Source organism: Thamnophis sirtalis, unplaced genomic scaffold (assembly GCF_051295495.1).
Source record: "Thamnophis sirtalis isolate CommonGarterSnake01/CBP01778 unplaced genomic scaffold, rThaSir2_p1.2 scaffold_1, whole genome shotgun sequence".
NCBI classification, from domain to species: Eukaryota; Metazoa; Chordata; class Lepidosauria; order Squamata; family Natricidae; genus Thamnophis; species Thamnophis sirtalis.
The window spans coordinates 156,960,830-156,981,248 of NW_028261381.1; the positions used below are offsets into that span (position 1 = coordinate 156,960,830).

At 45.1% G+C, this 20,419-nt stretch overlaps 1 protein-coding gene across 2 annotated transcripts in view; it reads left to right on the forward strand.

The window, feature by feature from the left end:
* Nucleotides 1–871: 871 nt before the first annotated feature.
* The window catches only part of MDGA2 (MAM domain containing glycosylphosphatidylinositol anchor 2), a 583,552-nt gene continuing 564,004 nt past the window's right edge, over nt 872–20,419 (forward strand). Inside the window, exon 1 of one of the 2 annotated variants that reach the window (XM_087729078.1) lies at nt 872–1,563. In XM_087729078.1, coding sequence (XP_087585204.1) covers nt 1,491–1,563 — 73 coding nt within the window. In that variant the 5' untranslated portion in view covers nt 872–1,490. The remainder of the gene's footprint in view (nt 1,564–20,419) is intronic. The other variant, XM_087729069.1, reaches the window with a different exon arrangement.

The following is a 20,419-nucleotide window of genomic DNA, read 5'->3' on the forward strand; positions in this document are numbered from 1 at the left end:
AGGGAGGGAGAGAGCGGAGGAGGGAGTGGGAGGGAGAGAGAGAGGGGGTGGGAGGGGAAGGAGGGAGAATAAAATCACACTGCTTCCGGCAAAGATATAATTTCCACACCTAAAAGGACCCAAATGTCAGTATCAGAAGATTACTGTCCAAATGGATGACAAGGATGACTAGTGTTCCGTAGGAGATCAGAGAAGGGAGACGGTGGGGTTTCATTCCTCTGGTGACCCCTTTTTAAGGAGGGGGTCAAAAAGAAACCAGGGTCTTCCTATCTCTACCGGCCAACTCCAGGTTTTTCAAAGTCCAGAGCCCCTCCGCCCACTTGGCCAGAGGAAGCGGAGGAAAGCTTCACAGTTCCCAGTAAGCCTCGGTCTGTAATTGATTAAGAATGCAGTGAAGCCTAACAGCTGACAGTACCTGAACGCTCTCCCAAAGGGGGAGAGAAAACGCAGCTCGGGTGGCCTGGCCGCTGCCTCTTATCTAAGCGGGATGAGCGTCACCCCGCACGGCTGGCTTCTTTTGGCTTCTTCCCACCAACCTTCCCGCCACTCTCATTTGGCCGGTCCTAAAGAGGGAACGGGCCAACCCAGGTGGGAAGGCGAGGCGGAGGTGGAGGAAACCTGACCTGAAGACCCGCCCCGACCTCCAGACGAAGAGCGCAGTGCTGCCCCGAAGTTGGCACACCTGCCGGAGAGCTCGCCCAAAGCGGGCAGCTGAGAGGGACCCGGGGGGGGGGAGAGCGAGACAGGCGCGGCACCTCCCATCGCATCGCGTTCCGTGGCGAGGAGGGGAGGAGAAGCGGAGGGAAGGAAGGAAAAAAAAAGGGAAGAAGGGGCGGCGGCGGCGCGCAGTTGACGTCGCCGGCTCGGTGCTGCCTCGGCCGCCTGGCAGGGCCGGCACGGAGCACGTAGAGTCCAACGTGACCGCGGCGCGCAAGCCCCGCAGCTGCCGCCCCCCGCTCCGGGCACGCTTTCCCCCTTCCCTTGCTTTCCCTTCTGCCTTTCCCTGCCCAACCCTGTCAGCCAAAGCGATCAAGCCAGCCAGGCAAGTTGCCCGGGCCCCGCAGCCGCCGCAGCATCGCCGGCAGCAAAAGCGCTCCGGAAGGATCCGAGCAGATATTCCTCCCGCAGGCCTGAGTGTGTGAGTGAGTGAGTGTGCGTGTGTGCGCGCGTGCTGGGGGTGGGGGTGCTCCCGCTATGGCTTCGGAGCTCCCCGCTGCCGCCGAGGCGCTCGCCCAGCCAAGCGCGCCGCGCAAGGACGCCGCTGCAGCTTCTGTTTTCTAACCGGACTCGGTTTACTGCTGCTGAGAGAGGTGGCTCTTCTTCTCTTCTCTTCTCTTTTCTGCCCTAGCGGCGATCGGGCCGTGGCCGAGCCGGCGAGCGAGCGTGGTTCAGCTCCTTCCCTCGATTTCCCCCCCCCTCCCTCCCTTCCCTTTCCCCTTCCCAGTCCCTCCGGGTCCCCTTCGCCTGGATATGTGGCTGCTTCCCCCAAGATGGATTTAGCCTACGGGGTCGTGTGGCTGCTCACCGTGCTGCTGGAGGGCATCTCCGGACAAGGCGTCTACGGTGAGTGTAAGCCGCGGCTTTCCTTCGTATGTGTGTGTGTGTGTGTGTGTGTATTTCCCCTCTTTCTGTCCCCCCCCCACGGGAAAAAATCGTGATGCCCTTGTAAGCATGCAGCCCCCTCCTCCCCTGCTGACCTTTACCCCGCTTTCCCCAAAGCTTCCTTCTCGGGCTAAGCTCAGAACTGACCCCCCCCACTTTCCCTCCGTCCCCGGCGGCGCGCAACAGTACGGTACCCAAGAGGAGCAGCTCCCCCCCCTCCACTCTTCCCTGATCCAGAAGCCGGTTTGCTAACTTAGGGAGGGGGTGGGTGGGGGCTCTTTCGCGATTCCCGCAGGAGCGCGCTCGGAACCCGCTTAGCTGCCGCCTCTGCCACCGCCTTTTCCCTCTCCGGCATCTCCGTGCTGTTCCTCCACCCCCCCTCACCCCCCATCCACTCCCCGACTCTCCCGGTTCCTCCGCCGAGGAAGTGCGGGCGAGGGTTTCTTCGGGAGAGTTTAGGTTGCTCTGCGCCGCTGTTGCCAGGAGCGATGGGGGTCCGAAGAAGCCCAGCCAGTCGGAGGTGCCAAGTCCGGAGGTGGCAAAGCCAGAACATGATAGAAATAGTGTGTGTGTGTGTGTGTGGGCGCGAGCGGACGCTCGTACCGGATTAATGAATGAGCAGAAAGAGAGACTAGGGGTGGCCGAGGGAGGGGGAGAGAAGCAGAGAAGAGGGGGAGAGAGTGGGGGAGAAGGAGAAGAGGGGGAGAGGGAGAGAAGGAGAAAAGGGGGAGAAGGAGAAAAGAGGAGGAGGAGAGAGAAGATGCAGTGTGAGGTGGTGGGGAAGAGAAAGAACCGCACAGGGTACCTTTGCTTGCTTTTTCTAGCTACAAATGCTCCCTAGTTTCAGTCAACGTGGGTGTCCTGCAGGAGATTTCCTCCCGCTGGCTCTAAAGATTTCTTGGATGAGCCTGCTGGAGCTTTTCCCTAGGCTGGCTCCCTCCTCAGCTTATCTACTCTCTCTCTCCCCCCCCCTTGCCATCCACTATGCCCACTCCAGGAGTAGATTGCCTGGTCACTCTGCCCACTGCCTCTTCCCTGACCCAGTGTGAGCCACAGGATATAAACATGAGCAACTCTTTCCCCTAGGGCATGTTTGGATGCCAGCAACTTGATTTGGGGCAAGAGAGAGAGGGGGGGAGAGAGAGGGGGGGAGGGAGGGAGAAAGAGAGAGATAGATTGGGGCCTGGTTGTCATCACACTGAACTGATGCCTGAGAAGATGCCAGGGACCAGCTTTGCCCATCCACAGAAGGCAAAGATGCTTCCCTTGTTAGCAGGTGGAGACAAGGCTCCTTAGCATCATCCAGCCATTTAGACCCTCCACCTATATCTGAAGCTTGAGTGGCGGGTGGGGGTGGGGTTATATTGCAATTAAACTTTGCAGATCTATTTCTGGCATGGCATTTAGCATGGTGTGCATGCTTGGCATGGGGGGGGGAGCTGAGGAAGCACTGAGCATCCCTATAGAATACCAAAAGAGAAGACACTCTCTCTCTCTCTCTCCCTCCCCCCTCTCCCTCTGTGTGTGTGTGTGTGTGTGTTTGTGTGTTTCTATATATTTGAAGGAGGCTAAAAATAACCCTCGCTTACATTTCCGAACCATGTTATGGAGGTGGGAATAAACTTGAGTTGGCAGCCAGGGGGAGACGGTGTTTAACCCTCTGGAAGCAGCTGAGCGGGCATCGGCCTTAACTGGGAAGCTGGCAGGGCAGTTTTATGCACAGCGGGTTGCCCTCCCCCCCCATTGACCAATGGGTGCCCAATGTGAAGGTGGGCACCTGCTTGTGCCATGCAAATCCCAGGCTGACGTTAGCAGAGTGAGATGGGAGGAAGGACCGTCCATTCATTTACTCCCAAGGCAAGTCAGCCAGCCAGCCAGCCTTGATTTCTGTGCCAGGCATTTGCTGCGGCAATTGTGAGTCTCTGTAGTGTGTGTGGAAACGGCTTCCCCTTCGTGAAGAGATCAGATATTAGCCTAAGTGTCCCCTGTACTCACCCAAGTCCTCCTCCTCTCCCTCTCCACCTGAAAGGAGCTGCTCCCTGGCCCTGCTTTCCCCTTCTAAAATTCATCCCATTTCCCTGGCAACAGCCTTCTGATGCAGAGAATGCTGGCTGTAGCTCAGATGGAAAGGGGAAGCCATCCCTGCTCTTCTTCCCTTGAGTTACCGACACACAGAGAGAAGAAATGGATTCTATGCATGTTTGAGGACCAAAGGTTTTGACAGGATGCTGGGTTCTGCAGCGGGAGGCAGGCACTCTTCTTTCCTTGGTTGCCTTAGCAGAAGCAGGAGAGAAAGAGCCAGGCAGGATCTCTTGCTTTTAGGTCTTGCCAGCGATTACAAAAGAAGAAGACTTTAATAGGATGACCTGTATGGAAACTCAATTGATGTTTGCTAAGGTGCTTGATGGGCTCCTCAGGTTGCCACGCTTGTGCTAATATGTAACTGGGGGATCATTAAAGATGCATATAGAGAATGTGGTACGGAAGTTTTGAACTAGTTTCACAAGGTTTGGAAGATGTGCATGTAGGAGTGGATGAATACGCAATAATTTGTCTGAACCGGACTGTCTAAAGGACCCAGGCTCCCTAGTTGGTTACACTGAATCCATAAACAATCTACCATCTGTTGCTTCTCTTCGTTGACTTTACAGCTCTTGGAAATCTAGAACAGGAACTGTATTTTGGCATCACAATTGACTTAGTGTATGTATTTGATTACCCCCCCTCCCCAAACACATAAACATTTTCAAAATTATTTGGCTCTATGTGACACAAGGTTCTCCATGAAACGCAAGGTGCCCATTCAGTTGAATTGGTTTTCACAAAGAGAGCACAGCATGCTCTAGGCAAATGGTTAGGCATAAGCAAATGGGTCTATGAGATTTCGTCAGCTTGGTTAATGAAGGATGGGTTTGGTTTGCTATTGGTGTAACATCCTTTTCAGTCAATTTGTTTGGGGGCAAATAAAAGTGTATGAAAGGGAAGTGGCAGACAATATGATTACTTTTGGTATACCCATGTGATTTTGCTCATATACCTGGTCGGAATAATGCTGAACATTATCTTGTTGAGTCTGGAGATGTATCATGGGCCTTGATCATTTATATTTCACTCTTTCTTGTTGGTCTGGATGTGTGTGAGACAGAAAAAGAGAGAGATTAAAACCAGGAAGGAAGATTATATATATTTCATTTAGGTTCCACACTTCTATGGACTTTTTGCACCCACATCCTTGCTCCTCCTTTTCAAACTCCCTTTTTACAACTCTGTAATCTCTCAATTCGGGGTAGAGACAGGATGACTGGGTAGAGCTGAGCATTTACTGGCTGGATGCCCTTCTGGACACCAAAAGGAGTTCACAGCAGATTTTTCTTTGCGCTTAGGAGAGAAACATCTGGCTGTTTGCATTTAGCATTAGCATTAGATCCTCCCATGCTATGTAGCATATCGGGCAGCAAGGGCTCTCCAGCACTTTGAGTTTGGGGCAAGAACTTTAGTGTCTTCCCATGTGATTTTTTAAAAAAGTCTTTAAGTCTTCCATGAACATTCTTCACCATGTATTTTGAGGGTGTTCTCTTGCTTGGTCAGCATCGGTGTGTGTGTCCATCTCATTGCCATCTTTGGGATTGGTGCTGTTTGTATAGGTGGAGTGAATTGAAATTTGGACGATCATAAAGTTTCTTCTTAATAGATTGCTGGTTACTCTGATGTGCATAATGATCACGTAGGTAATGATGATTATATTTGATTCTGGGAGTTTATAGTTCATTGCCTGCCTGAAGCATTTCTACTGCAGGTGGAAAATTGAGCTGAGCATCTTCAGGGCTGCAAGAATGTCTAGATCAGCAGTGAGAAAGGATTGGAGGATGCTTAGATCTACTTTTCCAGCCTTAGGCATCCTTTTGGGAAAAAAAGAAAGTGGAAAATAGTGTTAATGGACACCCTCCCCCCTAAACAGCACACAAAACAGGGCTTGGATATTGTATCCAATGTTTGCATAATGTCCCATTTCCCAATTTCCCTAAGTGTGTAAAAACTCTAGGGGACAGTCTTTTACTGGGTCACATTTCTGGTGGGAAAGGAGGTTTGCACTTTTTTATGTATCTGTTTAAAGAAATATTCAAGTCAAGCACAGAAGAAATGGCCACGCACGGAGCTGGCTTTTGAAGCTGCTTTAATTGGCCGCTGCCATCACCGAGAATAAGTAGCATGTGTGTAAAACCCCTGACATTTAGACAATATTTTTTCATGAGAAATGAAACCAAAATACTTGTTTTCTATCTTTCACTCCTTCCAAAGGCTTAGTGTGCTAATATTATAGCTAATAGCCACCAGCTATCAAAGTCTGGTTAATTAATAGGAGGAAACATTTTCTACTGTGTTTTGCAGAATCTGTTAAGGAATCAGTTGAGTTCTGGACTAAATAAACAGCTGTAGAAAAAAATATCTGGTGGTTGCATATTCTTTGGGAAATTGATGTTAATATTACTTTTGTCTTGAAGAATGTCATGAATGTACCTCATGTGCATGAGTCTCTGCTTGCACAATGCAAACTTCACAGGCTGTGTCTAAACATCATGTTACATTTTCGGTTTGTTAAAAAATATATATCAGAAGAATGCCCTAACAGGTGAAATGACTTCGTTCATATAATTTGCCAAAAATAATGGCTTGGGTTCCTACCAGACAAACCACTGGAAAGCATGCCATTTTGTATAGAATTTCTCCACTTGTCTCACAATTCATGAGATTGGTAATTAGACAAGCATTTAAGAGTGTAGTGGGGGGAGGGGATTTGCACAACTCTATTTTGTGCACTGCTTTCAGCTTTTCTGAATCAGAAGACCCTGCTTATTGTTGATCCACTCTTGGGTCAGCTCTGAGATTCATGCAATGTGCTCTACCTGGGGTTGCAGCAGTGGTGGGTTGCTCTTATAGTCATTACTGGTATGCTGCTCACGTGGCCGTGCGCCCTGTTTTTGCACACTGCGCATGCATGCACAATCTACTGCCCCTGTGACACCCAGCTGCTTCTTGGGGCTGTGCACAGGTGCGCATTTGGCTGGTTGCTTTAAAAACAGGTATAGAACGTGGGCGGGCAGGTGGGCCAAATGAGCCACCGTACCGGTACGCTGTTAGCTGCTCCCGGCTACTACCAGTAGGGCTGTACCGAACCATACCTGGAGGAACCCACCACTGGCCTGCAGACCCTCTGGAAGCTACAGCTAGCCCATAATGCAATAGTTGAAACAAGCGCCTCTCAATTAACACACCTATTTTGAGAGACTTACATTGGTTGTTAGTTTGTTTCTGAATGCAGCTCAATGTGCTGGTTGTTACCTTCAAAGCCTTATGTGGCTTTAAGACTTGGATACCTCCAGGATCATCATCTTCCAATAAGATTTTTCCATCCGATCAACTGAAAGTTGAATGGGCAGCCTTCTTGTCCCACCCCCGAGGGATTCTTGCCAGCAGGAACCACAGAGGGATATATTTTCGGTTGCTCAAGTTAGCATCAATCCTGTTTGAAGCATTGAAGGAGGTCAGCAAGGCCCCGGTTGCTCTGGATAGCCTGCTGCATCTGCTTTTCTGCAATAGGTATTGTAATATAACTCCTTGTGTAGGTGTGGGTCACCATGGCCCAGTGCATAACAGGGCATGCACAGCCACGCTGAACCACATAGGAAAAACCAAACTCTTAAAGAACATAACATCCTGATAGTTCTCATGACTATTTTTCCTTGGAGTGGTAATGGACAAGGAAATTGACTATCATTGGCTTTGTTATGTTTCCTTGGTTATGCTTCCTATTTTATTTTCACATTTCTTGTAAACTACTTAGAGTCTTTTTTTTTTTTTACAAGGAGTGGCATATAAATTATAGCAGTGATGGCTAACCTTGTTGTCGTCACGTGCCGAAAATGTATGCGCACCCATAATGCAACATGCATGCGAACCCCCTGTGTGCGCCCTGTGCCCTGTGCATGTGTGTGTGACCCCTCACACTCCCCCGCCCTCTGCATGCATGCACGCCCCACCTGCATGTGTGGCCTTCCCCACATGCGCCCCCGCACATGCACACATGACCCCTGCACTTGAACATGCCCCCCATTTGCCCCACCCAACGCAGGTGCACGAGATCCCCCTGCACTTCCCCCACCCCTCACATGCGTGCACATCTCCCACATGCACCCCGCTCCCAGTGCATGCACGGCAGAGTCCCAAAAACTAGTGGGAGGCACGCAGTGCACGCGTGCCATAGCTTCGCCCTCACAGAATTATAGTGATAAAATAAATAAAGTAGAAGTGGGAAAATTATGGCTTGTATGAATGTCTAACCTTATTTTTGGAGAGTACCATTTCTGAGATAGTGCCACTACATTTTGTTGGCCGAACACTAGAAATCAGCTGTGCAGTTTCCCTTTTTTTGTTTTTGAAGAGAAACCCCCCCCCCACTCCTGAGTTACAGTCTTTCAAAAGAACCACAACAGCATCCAACAAAAAACATCTACCTTTCCAAACAATATTTTAAAAAGTACTGTTGACTCAGTACTTTGTCTTCTGATGCCCTTGGATATAAGTCTTCAAGCTGCTTCTGATCTAGAGGTAAACATTTGAAAGTCCTTGCTGGGAGGAGAATTCTGTGCATTTCAGAGGGAAGTAAGATTAGAATCAGCTAATTTTCTCAATCTCTAATTGACCAGTGAACACTTCCTTTTCTGTAGAATCAACCATGCCATGACAACATTTCTGTCAGGTATCTTTGAAAATGTTGCATCCTTGATCTGAATTGTCAGATAGCTTTTAATTGCAGCAGAATGCTGGCAGATGGATTTTTATGTAAAAATAACATTTACTGAAAATAATCTAGGATCTTGACACTAGTATGATTATTATGATTAATATTTTGCCAGGGCTAAGAAGACTCAATCAGGGATTTTGCTCTGCAAATAGGTAGAAGGAAGGTAATTAATTTCTGACTTTGAGGTGCTTCAGTTCAGTTCAGGTTGGAGTGTAGATGGCAATTCTGTATATGATCCATACCTTTGATTCTGGAATGAATTATGGATTCACCCAGTCCAATTCTCCTCTTTTGCCTGGTTCCATTCAGTTTTTATGTTATTTGGTACAACTGGTGACAAATAATAAGGATCCAGTTTGAGAGTTCCGAGATGGTCTTCTGTGCAAAGTTTGGACCGGTTCTCACATGCTGATAATGTCAGCAAAGTAGAATGATTGTGTCCCTTTGGCTTATGATGTAGAAGAAGAATGGGCTCATTTGGAAGCTGGGGTTAAGTTTGCCATGAGGTTGGAGTCATTGTGTTGCTGCAAGAGACCCAAACCCAGTCCTCCTCCATGAATTAGATTAATGTCAGGTGAAAATAACCAGAAGTATTCATTGAGTTCAAAGCACAAAAGTGTTGGGTTTCAAGTTTTCATAAGATACGAAATGAACAACAAGTTGCAAAGAGAAGTCCATACAAAACTTACCAAGAAAGTATTCAGAATACTAATGCTACAAATGGCAAGAGACATAATACTGCACTATTACTGGAAAGAAACAGGTTGATGTAATATAATAAAAAATAAGTTAAACTTTAGTTAAAATTTAGAGTATCATGTATAAAATGAAGTGATAATAGTTATAGTCAAATAAATTATTAATAATGATAATAATGCATATATACATATTAGTTTGATAATATGAAATTTTACATAAACTACAAATGGATACTATGAGAGGAGGTTTAAAAGCTTTGTTGTTAAATATAAACAATTTTTATTTAGAACATGTTATAAAGAAGTAATGTTATTGGATGATTTTAGGAGGATCTAATGGAATGCCACTATATAGTTTTACTTTAAATTTAGAATATTTCATATAAAATGATGTAAAAACAATTATAGTCAAATGAAGGTTGAGGTACAATAATAGTAAGATATATAATATAACATGTCTCTCTCTCTCTCTCTCTCTCTGTGTGTGTGTGTGTGTGTGTGTGTGTGTGTGTGTGTGTGTATGTATGTATGTATGTATGTATGTATATACATACATACTTATTTCCCTGGCTTAGCTGATAAAGGAGGAGAGCCTGTGGCCTAGTGGCTAATACAACTAAATAGCTTGAAATAGATCTATACTAGTCTCCCTTTATTTATTTATCAGCACAAATGCAACACAAATGTAACAAAGGCAACAGTAAAAATAATGGCTTTCAGTCTGGATGGTCTCTTGTGATGAGCCGATAGACAGAAAAAGGAAGCAGTATGCTTCCTCCCATATTTGGGCATACCAGGGGTTGTGACACACACTCACTCTCTCTCTCTCTCTCTCTCTCTCTCTCTCTCTCTCTCTCTCTCTCTCTCTCTCTCTCTCTCTCTCTCTCTCTCTCTCTCTCCCCCTCCCTCCCTCCCTCCCTCCCTCCCTCCCTCTCTCTCTCCCCCCCCTCTCTCTCTATCTGTCTCTCTCTCTCTCTCTCTGTGTGTGTGTGTGTGTGTTTTAAATTATGATTTAAAAATATGTGATTTGATATGAATTGTAAGTGATGACTATGGAAGGGATGCACAGAAATTTTGTAACCAACTGACACACTTTCTATAATTTGTAATGAAAGATGGTTTTGTGTTTTTTTGTTTTTTGTTCTGTCCGCTTGTGTTTGTTTAAAAATAATTTTTTTTAAAAAAAGGACAAAAGTGTTTATTATTGCTACTCTATGTGAGAATGCAGTCAATTAATGTTCATAGCTACATTAGTGCTAGATAGGGGGCAATGAAATTCACAGGAGGCTGGATTTTGGCTCTCTTGTGGCAATGCAGTAACTCCAAACACATTTAACCCTGCCTTCCAGCTCAAACCCCTCTTCCCCTACAACAGAGGTGTCAAACCCATCTTCACGCCATCGTACATGACGTATGGGGACTTTTTTCACCTTCAGTAAACTAGGCATGGGCGTGGCCAGTGCATGATGTATCCGTTCCATGGGCTGCACGTTTGACAGCCCAGCTATTGAAAGATTTGATTCTGGCTTATCCTGGATGAATGCTGCCTTGGTGATCACATCAATGCTACAGAGTAAAAGAAAATGCATACAGCTGATAACTTTTCTAGAGCCAAGCACAAAATCTCTGATAATAATTTATTTAATTAGTAATATAAATTAAATTAAGTGTACAGGCAGCCTAACTCCCAGATGATTGTGGAGATCTTAAACTAAAATCCAACTTAAATGCAGCAAACTAGAAGATTAAAGTACAATGAACAAACCCAAAACCAAACCAAGCCAATGAAAGAGTTCCATAATCATCCTATCCTCTCAAAATATGGGGAAACAATCAAGTTGAACAACGTAGGAGTGGGAGCCACATGGATCTCAGAAGGGAGATGATTCTAGGGGGCAGGAATAGGTACACTTCCGGGGACTTTAAAATAGACATTCACACACTTTTTGTTTTCTTTTATTTTAACTCAAACTAGTGATGCTGGAGTATTTGAAGAATACCTTCAAATTTCTGTCCCATCTAGATTCTTTCCCAATTTCAACCCATTTTTTAAAAAAGTTCATCCTCATCCATAAATTGGAAAGACAACAATACAGAGACAGGGATTCTGTATTCTGGAGAGAAGAGCATTTTGTCAGGGTCCCAAGTAACACCCCTAATGAAAGAAGACCCCGAGGTTTGAGTTTCTTCAAAGTTCCATTTTATTAGAGATGTCATATTGGCACATCTGGGAAAACCCGAATCTGAAAGTTTCCAAGTTTTCCACACACAAATGAAAATCCAAGCCCCTGCCCAGCACTCACATGCCCATCACATGGTCCAATCAGGCACCGTCCCAACTGGAGATGCCTCCCAGTCACACCACTCCACATGCAGGGCAGCATTTCCTTGACTCTCTGAGAAAGGAATGTTATTTTGACTATATCTACCCCGCCCACTCCGTATAATCTTCCCTCCCAGTTTCCTACAGCATTAAATGTGGCAGGCCTGAAGGCCCAATGCAAAAGATGGCTTCCAGGCCTGACATATTTGACAAGGGCTATTTGGAGCAGGAAAGCTTTGAAGCAAGGGTTTAAAGCAGTCTGCCTTTCTTTTCTAAGACACAGAATGGCAAGGTTTCCACATACACAGTGGTGTGGTTTGTTTGTTTTTGGCTTTGGGTAGGGATCCCAGCCGCTGTGGTTTGTAAAGCAAGCTTTTGTGACTCAACGTCATCTGTGGAGTAGATCATTTTGACTTCCTCAGCAAATCATGTAACATGAGTAGATTAAGTTACCCTGAGCAGGAGTGCGTAATCAAGACTGCATTGGCAAGGGAGTGTATCGGGAGAGAGGTGTGGTAGAGGGGGAGAGGAAGTAGGGTAGAGGGGAATGATGGAGGGAAGATGGAAAGTTGGAGGGGGGCGAAAGAAAGGGTGTATGGAGGGTCGAAGAGGTACATTGGGTTTCTATTTTGGGGGGTATTATTGACAAGAGGAATGGCTGTGTTTATTGTTTAATGTTATATGGCCCCGGTTCTGCACAGTATATATGTGACTGTATGAAAATGAAAATGGAAAATAAAAACACATTTACATTCCCCCCCCCAAAAAAAATCAAGACTGCATTGGCCAGGGGCTGCAATAATATGTATGTATGTATGTATGTATGTATGTATGTATGTATGTATGTATGTGTATGAAATGGATGCCCCCCCTTTTAATAATGATTGATCACCTTCTATCTAAAAGGAACGATATGGCAACATTTGGAAGAGTTTTTAGGGCTTATGATATAGAGTTTTGGGAAGAACATTGTAGCCCACAGCTACCAGTTATATGTGGCTGGGTTTCAAGTTTACCTTTTGCAAGTTCTGGGAGCAGGAATAGACACAATCAACAAACTGCTTCTTTGCTCTATTTTACATAAGCTTGACCTGGACATTCCCTTTTGACCATCAAATTGTCCTACAAATATTGCTGTCATGGAACATAGAATCTTAGGGTTGGAGTGAACTTCTAGTCTAACCAAAGTAGGAGCCTTATAACATTCCAGTCAATTGGTTGTCCAGTCTATTTTTGAAAACCTTCTGTGATGGGACACTCAAAACCCTGGGAGGCAACTCCACTGATTAATTGTTCTATCAGAAAATTTCTCCTTACTTCTAGGTTGGGTCTATCTTTAACACACGTCTACCCATTACTTCATGCCCTGCTCTCTGGTGCTTTGGAGACACGGTTCCATAGTTTCTGCCTGTCCTGTACAATTGGTGGTGGCATGCTTCAGGTCCCTCGATTAAACAGTATCATCTTGCAGGACCCAGTGTCTTCTCTGTCATGGTACTTGCCATCTGGAACAACAAAACTCCAGATATTTGATTTGCTACTAACCCGTATAGCTGTTAAGATGGTTCTAACTCAGTCCTTAGGACATGGTGCTTAGCAGACTCCTTTAGGTTATGTGTTTGAACGGGGAGGGGTTTTTTATTGTCCCTCTGGGTGTTGATTGTATTTTTACCCCATATTGTGATGTTTCTTTCTGTTTGTTTTTTTAAAATTTATAAGTCACCCAAAGTCATTGAGGTGTTGGATGGCCATATAAATGGGTTTCATAAATAAATATGAATAAAAAAGAGAGGGGGGAATTATCTTTGCTGCACACAGTCTGAAAGATTCAGGACTATTGCAAAGGTTTAGTGTTATTCTTGTGTAGTTTGGAGTATTTATTTATTTTTTCTTTTAAAAAGTATTTATTTGGGGACTTTTTCGTAATACCATGCCTTAGCCGCAGTGAGTATTGTATTGCATTGTAGAACCCATCAGAGTTGGGTTCCTACCAGTTCGGCCTGGTTCGGCCAAGTAGGTAGTAACTAAGCCACCCATGCACCTGAACTGGTTCTTTTGTCGGCGGCGCCATCTTGATTTTTGGTTCTGCGCATGCACAGAACAATCTCCATTGCAGAAATGTATTTTTTTTCTCCCTTTTCTAACGTTCTACGCATGCAGAGACCTTTTTAGGTGTAAATGCGCATGCATTTTTAGCATTTGGTTTGGTTTGGTTTTATTGGACTTATATGCCGCCCTTCTCCCAAAGGACTCAGGGCGGCGTACAACATAAAAACACATGTGACAAAAGTTAAAAAAGATTAAATAGGAAATCCAATAACCTTCCATTGACAATTTAAATCAAATTTAGGATTAAATTAAAATTAACAATTTAAAATTAATAATTTAATTTATTCTATCCAGGTGGTTCAGCGTGCCGAACCGGCAGTAATGCCAGTAGCAACCCACCCCTGACCCTCGTGTCAGGATAGGAGGGTTGACAGGCAAGATCACTTGAGTTTTTACCTTAATGATATTTATACTATGGATTGAATCATTTGGCCTTTGACCCACTCTGCTTCCCCCCCGCAGGGATTCTGGGGATTGTAGTTCTGAGTAGGCAACCAGTCATCCTGCAGAATACTCCCAACAGTATTGCCCGAGCTTGCTTTTTAAAATTAATTTTGTGATGGAGAAAGAGAGATAGATCATGAGAGATAGAAAACCAATATTAAATTTGAAGTATTCAAATTTTGTCTCGGCGTGATGTGGAAGTTATAAGTTCCTTTCCCGAGCTCCACATCAGTTACAATACAACTCTACTCTCATTTTCTTTATCTGCTGGAAACGGTGGCTGCTCTGTGTGGTGCTGTGTATTTCTGGCACTTGTGGGAAGCTGAAAGCATTTAAAAGCTTTTAGAAAGCTGAACAAAGGGTCTATTTGTTTAGCATGCTCACTTTATTTTCTTGGGGGAGGGAAGAGAATCCACTTTTAAAATTACCCCTTTATCAAACCTAACATGAATGGTTTTTAAATCTGCATATATGAATTAAATGGGGAACAAACACAAGCCTAATGGCGCTTAATAATGAAGTGCTTGCTTTTCCATATTTTCCATCTTTTAATTCAAGCAGGGGTTTTGGAGAGAAATCTTTTAACTAAAAAGAAGGCAGATAGAAAAGGGCACAGCATGCATCTAAAGGAGTCACTGTTGATGTAGGAGGGATAGCAAAATTGGGATCATTAATGTAACTTTGCTTGAAAAGGGTGGATACATTTAAAGTTCTCTGTTCAAGAGGCAGTTCTCAAAGACTGCTGGAGTCCCTCAAAGTTCCTGAAGATGTAGGGCCAATCAATCCACGCTTGATTAGAGTTCGTTGGAGGCTGTTGCCTGTCTCCAATCCAGCTGTTGTGGCAAAGATTCAAAGGCCACCGTGGTTTGGACAACAAAGAATTAAAGCAAGGTGGCAAATTGTCTTGCGTTTATACTGAAACTCAATCAAGGATTGATGACAGTACTGTTTCTCACAGCCTATTCTCACCAATCAATCAGAATAGAACTGGAAGGGACCTTGGAGGTCTTCTAGTCCAACCCCCGGCTCAAGCAGGAAACCCTATACCTGTGATGGCGAGCCTATGGCTAGAGGTGGCATGCAGAGCTCTGTCTGTGGGCACATGTGCCATTGCCAGCTGCTCATCTGATTTCTGGCATGCACATGGAAAATGACCCCCAAAACAGCATGAAAACTGTCCGGAAAACAGCCTGAAAACAGCCCCCAAAACAGCCAAAAAACAGGCACATGCACTCTGGCCAGCTCGTCTTAAAGTTTCCAGTGCTCCAGCGCATGCGAAGACCAGCTGGCCATGTGCATGCCGAAAACCTGAAAACCAGCTGGCCTGCGCATGCATGTGCACCGGCCAGCTGGTCTTTGGGTTTAGGGCCCTCCGGCACGCTCGCATGCATGCACATAACATACACACATGTTCTGGTTTGGTCACTCAGTGCTGAAAAGGTTGGCAATCACGGCTCTATACCATTTCAGACAAATGGTTGTCCAGGATCTTCTTAAAAACCTCCAGTGTTGGAGCACACACAACTTCTGAAGGAAGGTCGTTCCACCGATTAAATGTCCTCATTGTTAGGAAGTTTCTCCTTACTTCCAGGTTGCTTCTCTCCTTGATTAGTTTCCATCCATTGTTTCTTGTGCTGCCTACAGGTGCTTTCGGTAAATAGGTTACTCCCCCCCCCCTCCTCTTTGTGGCAACCTCTCAAATACTGGAACACTGCTATCATGGCACCTCTAGTCTTTCCTTTCTATAGACTAGCCAAACCCAAATCCTGCAACTGTTTTAGTCTCCAGGCCTTCAATCATCTTAGTAGCTCTTCTTTGCACTTTTTCCCAAAGTCTCAACATCTGTTTTGTAATGTACTGACCAGTGATCTGTATCATGACAACTCTTTTGGCCCACTTGTCACATTGAGAAGAATTAATACTGTTTACATGCATCAGTTGCTTTTCCAGCTGTCTGTGAAAGTGAATCATCCTACAGGTACACCGGATTCAACTCTGACTAGTCTCTATTAGCATGACCTGTTGGAAAGGATGGTGGGAGTTGTCGCCCTCAATAACTGTAAAGCATTATGATGCCTGTTCCGATCTTATTCAGAAAATAAAAGTCAATTGGCTTCAGCTGAAGCCAAGTTCACATTGAATGGACTTCCAGTGTTTCTAGCTAATGTCAATGAGTGCCAAAGGCTTTACAGTACAAATCCAGTGTCAATATATTTACTTTGATTGTTTTGGCCTTTTGGGATAGGTGACAATAAAACTTCTTGTGTACTACAAGTCAGCAGCAGAAAGGAAAAAACAATAATTGGATAGTGATGTTTCTGTTTTGTGTGCCAAGATAGAGGTTTCCCAGAGCTAAGGGTCTCAAGGTAATTAAATGTTGAAACTGGATGTGTCCTTGTGTTAGATGGGCAGTTATTACAGAAAGGGATTTTGCTTCTTTACATAGAACAACTTGGGCTTATACTATCCCACTAGATTCGCATCATGGTGGCTGACGTGGCAAAAATATTTTGTTGTTGTTAGTCACGATCCCATGGACAAAGTTCCTTCAGGACTTCCTGTCCTCCACCATCCTCTGGAGTCCATAAGTTCCTTCAGGACTTCCTGTCCTCCACCATCCTCTGGAGTCCATTTAAGCTCACGCCTACTGCTTCAGCGACTCCATCCAGCCACCTCATACTCTTATCATCCTCTTCTTCTTTTGCCCTCAGTCTTTCCCAGCATTAGGCTCTTCTCCGGTGAGTCCTTCCTTCTCATTAGGTGGCCAAAGTATTTGAGTTTTATCTTCAGGATTTGGTCTTCTAAAGGGCAATCTAGGACTGACCGGTTTGATCACCTTGCAGTCCAAGGGACTCGCAGGAGTCTTCTCAAGCACCATTGTTCAAAGGCCTCAATTCTTTGGCGCTCAGTCCAACTTTCACAGCCATATATTGCAACTGAAAAAACCATAGCCTTGACAAGATGCACTTTTGTTGGCATGTAAATATACATTTACAAATAAGATTGCAGAAGTAAGCAAGGTCCATCATAATGGCAATGAGCAATAAGATGTCCAACGATTAACATCACAGCTTCTCTTACTCTGCTGACTGCCCTGTCAGAGGAAACGGCACTTAAGAGCGTTTAACAGATCAGCCAAGGGGGATGTTTGCAGCACCCCATTGTAATGTGCCATGCACCGCACAGGGATAGCAAGGTGGACAAGGTTATGCTTTGCTCAAGCTAAATTAACTTTTCTGCTTGCGGGCAGAGCTCAAACAAGTTCTCTCAGCTGAAGAGTTGCCCCAGAGTTGGTATAAAGGGGCCCTGGTGGTCTGTGGGCTCCAGCAGGGAGATTTTTTATTTTGTTAATGGAGATCTTCAGCAGCTCTATTTCTCTTCATGATGATGTTGGCATGTAAAGACTGCTTAATCTGTTTCTTGAAATAATCCTTTTTGCAGGGCTCTCAGACTCAAAAGCGTACGAGTCCATACCCTAAGCTGCAACCACCCATCCACACTCGCAAATTAACTGATGTTGAAATTGACCGAGTGACTAATAGGTGCATGTATTCATGTATTGAGGCTTTAATTGACCTTCTTAGGTCCTTCTATAACTAAGAACCAACATAGCTTCTGGAAAGTAGACTTCTCTTCAGGGGTAGCTCCCTATGCGGGACATCTTTCTGTGGAGGCTAGCTAACGCATCGGTCAGAGGTGTTTTAATTTGGATTCTCCCACTCGCTCCCTGTGGTTCGTTGATTTGTCTTTGCTCATGTATTTCCATTGAAGTTTTGGTGGAAGTTTTGAGTCCTGCATATAAAGTTTTCTTTCTTTTCCGGCTCAAGTCAAAAAAGCATGGTGAGCTATTAATGTGTGTTTAATATGTTGCAGTTAGTTCTCAAAGCATGTTCCTTCCTCTCCTCTCCTCTCTTCCTGCAAAAGGCAAGCCGCCTTCTCTCCTCTCTTCCTGCAATATGCAAGCCCTCTCCTCTCCTCTCTCTCCTCTCTTCTCTTTCCTCTCCTCTCCCCCTGCAATATGCAAGCCCCCTCCTCTCCTCTCTCTCCTCTCCTTTCCTCTCCTATCTTCCTGCAATATGCAAGCCCTCTCCTCTCTTCCTGTAATATGTAAGCCCCCTCCTCTCCTCTCTCTCCTCTCCTCTCTCTCCTCTTTTCCTGCACTATGCAAGCCATTTCCTTTCCTCTCTCTCCTCTCCTCTCCTCTCTTCCTGCAATATGCAAGCCCTCTCCTCTCTCTCCTCTCTTCTCTTTCCTCTCCTCTCCCCCTGCAATATGCAAGCCCCCTCCTCTCCTCTCTCTCCTTTCCTTTCCTCTCCTATCTTCCTGCAATATGCAAGCCCTCTCCTCTCTCCTCTCTCCTCTCCCATCCTCCTGCAATATGCAAGCCCTCTCCTCTCTTCCTGTAATATGTAAGCCCCCTCCTCTCCTCTCTCTCCTCTCCTCTCTCTCCTCTTTTCCTGCACTATGCAAGCCATTTCCTTTCCTCTCTCTCCTCTCCTCTCTTCCTGCAAAATGCAAGCCCTCTCCTCACCTCTCCTCTCCCAACACTGTTTAAAAAATTAAAACAAATTAGGCTTTCTGCAGCTTTTCCAAAGATGCTCAAAAAGATATTGTTGAGATACAGTAAAATGATGAATTTCACCCAGAATGAAAAAGATGCATTTTCTGTGGTATAAAAGAACCTGAGTTGCTAGGCGAGAACTGGACTAGCTCTGGAAAATAACTATAACCCTGCAGTTGATATTCCCATTTCTCCTTAAAAAAAAAGAGAGAATTACCATTTCCTGCCTTAGATGGAATTCTCCAAAGCATCTTCAAGGGGAGTCCTGTAGATGTTGAGAACTCTCTCCTTCAATTTACAGAGCTTATAGCTGATGCTGGCAGGATTTTAATTGTCTAAGGAAGAGGGCAGAGGGGAGATAGATTATTTAGAAAAGCCAGTCTTTTTACTAATCACACTTAACGTTAGCAGAACAACAGCCCTCAGAAAACCAGGTCACAGGTTAGCTTTTTTCAAATACGTCCATCATTAGGCACAGGGAAAGCTCTTTTTTTAATGCCATGCTCCTTTCCTCTGATTTTTCTCTGTCGACAATTTCATATTGCTTTCAATCTTCTGCAGCTGCTCATTCAGTGTGTTTGCATTCTCTTATGATGTTATATGAGAATGCACATACTTTCCACTTTATGGTCTTCTTCAAATAGGCATCCACACCAATACTTTCCCAATATTTGATGAATCACACTTGAATGCATGAATGTGTTTGAGTGCAAGTTTGACTGAGAAGTGATAAGAACAGGATCACCCAAATATGAAATTCTGCCCTTGATGGTTCTTTCAAGCCTATTCATGGGATCATGTATGTTAGAGGGACGAATTCAAAGCACTAATTTATAACTGGAGCAAGAGGATCTATGGATCATACTTTTATGTCCTTCACTGAGCCATGGTGGTACAGTGGTTAGGATGCAGTATTGCAGAGTAATTCTGCCGGGTGCCAGCCAGAGGTGGTATTGAGCAGGTTCTCACCAATTCTGGAGAACCGGTAGCGGAAATTTTGAGTAGTTCAGAGAACCGGTAAATGCTAAGAGCCGAGGTGGTGCAGTGGTTAGAGTGCAGTACTGCAGCCACTTCAGCTGACTGTTAGTTGCAGTTCGGCGGTTCAAATCTCACCAGCTCAAGGTTGACTCAGCCTTCCATCCTTCCGAGGTGGGTGAAATGAGGACCCAGACTGTGGGAGCAATATGTTGACTCTGTAAACCGCTTAGAGAGGGCTGAAAGCCCTATGAAGCGGTATATAAGTCTAACTACTATTGCTATTGCTATTGCTAAATCTCACCAGCTCAGGGTTGACTCAGCCTTCCATCCTTCCGAGGTGGGTAAAATGAGGACCCAGACTGTGGGGGCAATATGCTGACTCTGTAAACCGCTTAGAGAGGTCTGAAAGCCCTATGAAGTGGTATATAAGTCTAACTGCTATTGCTATTGCTATTGCTACCTCTGATGACCTCGCCCCCATCTATTCTCTGCCCCCTGAGTCCCAGCTAATCTTGGATGAAATGGGGATTTTGCAGTAAATCCCCTGGAGTGGGGTGGGAATAGAGATTTTACAGTATCCTTCCCCTGCCATGCCCACCAAGCCATGCCCACAGAACCACCATTGGTGCTGGCAGTTTGGTAGTTCGAGTCTCATTGTCTCAAGGTTGACTTGATAACTGCTTAGAGGGCTGTTAAACACTATGAAGCAGTATATAATTCTAAGTGCCATTGCTATACCCAGGTAGGATCTGGACTTCTCCAAGTGGGCACCTAGGCTTTGGAACTGTTGACTTTAAAGACCGATCATTTACCTTCCCACTTTGCTTTCAAGTCCCCAGTCAAAATATTTAATCACCCTTTTCAGTGTGCTGTGTTTAAAGATCATTGTACTAGTTTAATTT